Source organism: Balaenoptera acutorostrata, chromosome 15 (assembly GCF_949987535.1).
Source record: "Balaenoptera acutorostrata chromosome 15, mBalAcu1.1, whole genome shotgun sequence".
Classification (NCBI taxonomy): Eukaryota; Metazoa; Chordata; class Mammalia; order Artiodactyla; family Balaenopteridae; genus Balaenoptera; species Balaenoptera acutorostrata.
The window spans coordinates 74,926,338-74,932,040 of NC_080078.1; the positions used below are offsets into that span (position 1 = coordinate 74,926,338).

General features: G+C 56.0%; 1 protein-coding gene across 1 annotated transcript; it reads left to right on the forward strand.

Annotated features, from left to right (window-relative positions):
* The first annotated feature begins 502 nt into the window (after positions 1-502).
* WFDC2 (WAP four-disulfide core domain 2) lies at positions 503-5,671 on the forward strand. The gene is made up of 3 exons (XM_057528345.1): positions 503-635; positions 1,213-1,356; positions 4,153-5,671. The coding sequence occupies exons 1-3, from the start codon at positions 560-562 to the stop codon at positions 4,302-4,304; spliced, it is 372 nt and encodes a 123-aa protein (XP_057384328.1). The 5' UTR covers positions 503-559; the 3' UTR covers positions 4,305-5,671.
* The last annotated feature ends 32 nt before the right edge of the window (positions 5,672-5,703 follow it).

Genomic DNA, 5,703 nt, shown 5'->3' on the forward strand with positions numbered 1-5,703 from the left:
CCTCAGTTTCTTGTGTCCAGTCGGTTCATTCATGAATAATTTTTCCTGCAGCTCCTACTATGTGCTCTGTATCCCTACACAGCAGCTCCACCATGAATCTCTAAAGAGCAATCTGCACTCTGACCTGCTGACCCCGAATCCAACCACTTCATCCGCAGGCTCCTCCCTGTGGGTCCTGCCCTTTCCCCCTCCTTTACCGGCAGCGGGCATTACCGGGAATGGGAACCCCGGAGTCCTGGATCTGGCCTTCGGCCTCCTGCTGCCCTGCCCACGGGCCCCAGGAGGGAGGTGGGGAAGGAGGAGTGGACAAGGGTCCAGCTGCAGCTGATCGAGCTGCACCGGCCTGGAAGCAGCTTAGGTTCCTGGTTCCCACTGGGGCCAGGGTGACACCTGATCCTGGGGCATTGTGAAATGGCAAGAGGCTGCAGCCGGCCCGCCTGCCTTGTCCGCTGAGCCCTCTACCCGCACGGCTTCGGCCCCGCCCCCACCCCACGCCCCCCGGGCGAGCGGTTAAATCCCCCCTTCCGGGCGGCGCCTCACTCCCGCCCCGGCGAGCACCATGCCTAGCTGCCGCCTCGGTCTGCTCGTCGCTGCCCTCCTCCTTGGCCTGCTGCTGGGCCTCCCCCCGGTCACAGGTGAGTGGGGCGGGGAGAGGCCTGGCGCCCAAAGGGGCCGAACCAGGAGCGCCGGGAAGGAGCCCGGCAGAAGCCTAGCCTCTCTGGGGACGGAGAATTGAGGATTCCCGGGGTGGAAGTGGGAAGTCCCATGAAGACTAAAATGCGGGGATCCCTGGTGCCTAAAAGTGGTGACCCTTGGAGCTTTAGATGTGGGGTCCAATGTGCTGGAGGTGGGCAGGCACTGAAGGCTGACATATGCGCGGGGGGAGATGGGGAGACTCTTTGCTGACAGTGGAGACTCAGTGGCCAGAGGCGGGGACCCTCTGCCTGGACATGGGAAGCTCCTAGACGCTTAGTTGTGCGGGGGTCCCCTAAGAATTGAGGGCTCAGAGGCCAAGAGTTTGGTCACTCCTGTCGTCCCAGGTATCGGGGACCCCGGCCCTGGAGGTGGGGCTCTCTCGAGGCTGTAGTGGGGTGTGGGGAGCAGGGACTGAGACTCAGAATTCCCGGGAGACTGAGATTTGGGGCCGTCAGACGGGAGGCGGGCATCCTCTGAGAGCGGGACTGAGCCCCCCACTGCCCGTCCGCCTCCCAGGCACAGGAGCAGAGAAATCAGGCGTGTGCCCCGCGCTGGAGGTGGACCTGAATTGCACGCAGGAGTGCCTCTCGGATGGGGAATGCGCGGACAATCTCAAGTGCTGCCGGGCCGGCTGCGCCACCGTCTGCCAGATGCCCAATGGTAACCCCGGGGGACCCACGCGGGGCGGGGCGGGGCGGGGCAGCGGGGGTTGGGAGGAGGAGGGAGTGCCCAGTTCTGTTCCGGAATCTGGGGCGCGACCGACTCAGGGGTCCCCGACCAGGTCGAGGCGGATGGAACCAGATCAGCCCGTGCTCTCCTTCCCGTGGCTCGGGTGAGACCTAGGCGTCGCTGAAGTGCAGCCAGGGGGAAGGGAGGTCCCCAACTCCTAGCCGGATTCAATGCTCTGGGGCATGACGGACTTCCGGGACGCACCGCGGGGGCCGTTGTTCCGGAACATTGTTCTCTGAGATCAGGGGAGCTGGTTCGGATTTTCCTCCTGGCTGGGTTTAGCCGCAGGGAAGCCCAGGGCTGCCCGATGGGCTGGGCCCCAAGGTCTGGGGCGCTTCTCCCTATCAGAGTCCCTACCCTCGGGCCCCCCCAACCCAGGAGGAAGGACTTGGGACGCCTGCTGGCAGGACTCCCCGAATTCCTCTGTCCAGATGGAGACTTTCCAGGTTTAGGAGAGCACCCAGCCCATCTTAAAGATGTGGATGTGAGCTACAAAAGAGAGAAGGGTTCTTGTCCAAGGTCACATTGCCATCTCTGGCTGGGCAGGAGTCATAACACAGGGAGTTCCTTTCTGCCTGAGTGGTTTGAAGAATGTCAGGACCCCTCCCAGAGCACCCCTCCCACTTCTTCATCTTTAAAACACTCTCTTCCACTCTAAGGATTGAGTGAGAGAGAGAAAGTGTGTGAAGCTGGCCTGTCATAAAAAGTACTTGCTGGAGCTCAAGACTGTCCAGCAGGCCATGGGGGCTCCTATCAGAGCAGGAAGCTGTGGAATCCAAGCTTCTCATTTTTCAGAGGGAAAGACTGAGGACTAGAAGCAGGGATATGACTTGGATCCCAAGGTGCTGGGATCACTTGTCTTTATCCAGAAAAAAAACCTCTGTGATGCTCCCACCTTGTGATTTCTCTGAAGTTGCCCACAGGGGCTGGGAAGGTTTGTAATTGGAGATTCAGTCACTCGTGAGCAGGGAGGTGGGAGGTGGAGGGAGGACAGGCCCATCAGGGGGCTTCTGGGTCTAGGGGCCTCTAATCTGGACCAGAGGGAGGAGGACCGGAAGGAGAGGAGGACACTGGGAGAGAAAGGAGGATGGCAGACAGGCAGCTGAGAGAGGGGGATGGAAAAAAGTGGAGTCTCTGCCGTTAGGGGGGTTCTCTGCTATTCCCTGGTCTCAGATGGACAGACTGAGGCAGGAAGAGGGGCAGGACCAGAGGGCCTCCTGAGCTAGAATCCCAGTTGTGCCGTCTGCTGGTTGTGGGTCCTGAGCAAGTCGCTTCACCTCTCTGAGCCTCTGCTTTCTCGCTGGCTAAATGGGATGAGAATCCCAGATGTTGTAGGGTCGACATGAGGCTAAATGAAATCATACATGTGAAACGTCTCAGGAGAGAGTAGACCCTCCACACACTGTGGCTTGTTTTGTGAGTACCTCGCTCCCGATGCCCTTCTGTCCAGGGGCAGCTTGGTATTGAGAGCTCCTGCCCTTCTCAAGGGAAAGGGTGTCTTTGTGCCAGGAAGGCAGCCCCTCCTGTCCCCTGCAGCTCATCACCCAGCTCTGTGCCCCTTTGACATTTGGCTGGGCTTGCTCCTGGGGCTTCTGGACATTGAGCCAGCTCCCTTCTCCTTGACCCTGGAAGTGGAGCCCAGGGTGTGTGTGTGTGTGTGTGTGTGTGTGTGTGTGTGTGTGTGGACATTGGAAGGTTGGGCTCAGGTCTTGGTTTTACTTATGATCAGCAGTGTGCTGTTGGGTGATGCCTTCACATCTCTGGGTCTAATATTCCTCCTCTGTAGTAGGAGCAGGGTAGAAATAACCCCTACAGAAGAGAGAGTTGATGTGGAGGTTTAAAGGAGAAAATGAATTTACACTGAGGGCTTTGTAATCAGCACATCTCTGTGGTGTTATCTGTTTGTGTGTGTGTTAGTGGAAGAATGCTTGTCTGGGTGTGGATGAGTGAGGTTGTATGGGGGCTTTGGTGCTAGATGGTGGTAACTGGGAGTGAACAGATGGGAGTGAGTGAAGAGATTGTGGGTGTGTAACCCCTCACACGTGCACTGCACTTTACAGCTTACAAAGCAGCAGAGTGCATGGTACACAGACCTGAAGCCAGATTCCTGGGTTCAAATCCTGTCTCTACCCTGTATGACCTTAGGCAAATTACTTAACTTCTTGGTACCTCAGTTTCCTCATCTGCAACATGAGGAAATAGTAACAGTTCCTCGCACCCTGTTTTAGGATTATCGTGAGGATTAGATGAGTTAATATACGTCAAATGCTTAGGATAATGCCTGGCACATAGAAGCAGCTAAGTGTTAACTGCTGTTCTTACTCATTATTATTCTTATTACAAGGACTTTGTGCAGGGAGAAGGAATAGATGTCTGTTGCCTCCACTGCTTCCACAGCAGCCCCACGACGTGGGCAGCATGGATCTCATGTGACACCTGAAGACACGGGGCTCTGGGAGATTTCTGGCCCCAGGTCACATAGTTAGGAAAAGGCAGATCTGGGACTCAAACTAGGGCCCTATGATCCCAAACCACTCAGGGAGACAGCAGAAGGAAGGGAGGTTGCAGGTGATCTCCCAAGGTCCCCTGAGATCCACTCCAGCCCCCAAGATCCACTTAGGCAGGCAGCTCTCTTGTTTGTGAATCCAGGTGGGTGGTCGTGTTGTGGAGACGTGTTCAGCTCCCTGCTTCCCCTCTGCCCACCCCCCCACCCCTTTTTCCACCCAGAAAAGAAGGGTTCCTGCCCTCAGGTGGACATCGCCTTCCCCCAGCTTGGCCTCTGCCTGGACCAGTGCCAGGTGGACAGCCAGTGTCCTGGTCTGTTGAAATGCTGCCACAATGGTTGCGGGAAAGTGTCCTGTGTCACACCTGTCTTCTGAGGTAGGTGGCCTGGGGGGAGGGGTGCATTGATGCCCAGATGTGATGACACCTGCAGGCTGAAAAGGAGAACCTGAGCTAACACACTGCTGTTCCCTTCTCTGTCCTTTGGTTTACTTTCATCCACTCAGCAGATTCACTGAGCGTCCATCACGTGCCAAGCACTGCTCTAGGTGCTGGAGATGCTCCATGTGTGAACAAATAGGACACAGATTTCTCTCTGATGGTTTTATACGCTAGTGAATGATAAACAAAATAAATATGCAAGTATACTCTGTGAAATGTTAGCGGGAAATAAGTGGCCTGGAGAAAAAGAAAACAGAGTGAGGATAAGGAGTGGGGATGGCGGGCGGCAGGGAGCAGTACTGCAGTTTTTTCATGGGACCTCCCAGAAGGCAGCATATGAACAGACTTGATGGAAATGATGGAGGGGGCCGCGAGCATATCAGGGAGAATGTTACAGGCCGAGGGGGCAGCAGGTGTAATGCAGTAGCCTCCCTGGTGAGTTTCAGGAAAAGCCAGAAGGCTGGAGCCTGGTGATCAAGGAGAGGGCAATAGAGGAGAGGGTCCGAGAGGTAGGCGGTCAGCGGAGGGACCTGATAGACCATGTAAGGACTTTGGTCTTGACCCATGGTCTTGACCCAGAGATGTCGGGCCCTTGGGGATGGACACGCTCTGACTTAGATTTGCAAAGATTGCTGAGGGTGCTGTGTGGAGGCCCTACTGGGCAGTGGCAGAAGCAGGGAGACCAGCGAGGAGGATCCTGCAAGAGGCCAGGTGGGAGATGATGGACCAGGTGACGTTAAGTGCCTGCGTTTGGGACCTATGTGAAGGTGGATGGGACAATATTTGCTGATGGATTGGGCTGTGAGAAGATTTACTCCTTTTCCCCTAAACACCCACGTTAATAAGTCAGCGGCTGGAGGAGCAGCTGTGTCCTGGGGGGGGCGGGCGGTGGCTGGATGGGTTGGGGAAGTAGGAAGCTCTTTGCATAGGCCAGTGCGAGGCAGAAGAATTGATCTGTACTCTCGCCAAAAAGCTTGGCTTTTCAGGACAGGGCTGGTAGAGATCAGTTAATTTCAGTTCAGTTTCTCAAATGCCCCTTTCAAGTGTGTTGAGCACTTACTCTGTGGCAGGCAGGGCTACATTCAGCCACCTCGAGGGGCTCTGACGCTGGAAGGAAAAGATTGTGGAGCCTCTCTTTCCCCACATATAATTAAAAATAAAACAATATATTAAGTCATAAAGCAAGTGTAAGAAAATAAAGAGAAGCAAAACCAAAGAACGTGCATCGTCAGGCCATTGCAGGATCCAGCACTGTACCGCCAGCTCTGTGCCAGGTTCTGGGACGGAAGGTGACCACCGCCCTTCCTCACCGAGCTTGCAGCCCAGTGGCTGAGG

Coding starts and splice junctions, on each gene's coding strand:
- WFDC2 (XM_057528345.1), top strand. CDS start 560: ATGCCTAGCTGCCGCCTCGGTCTGCTCGTCGCTGCCCTCCTCCTTGGC. Junction 636..1,212: donor GGGCCTCCCCCCGGTCACAG/GTGAGTGGGGCG, acceptor TCCGCCTCCCAG/GCACAGGAGCAGAGAAATCA. Junction 1,357..4,152: donor CGTCTGCCAGATGCCCAATG/GTAACCCCGGGG, acceptor TTTTCCACCCAG/AAAAGAAGGGTTCCTGCCCT.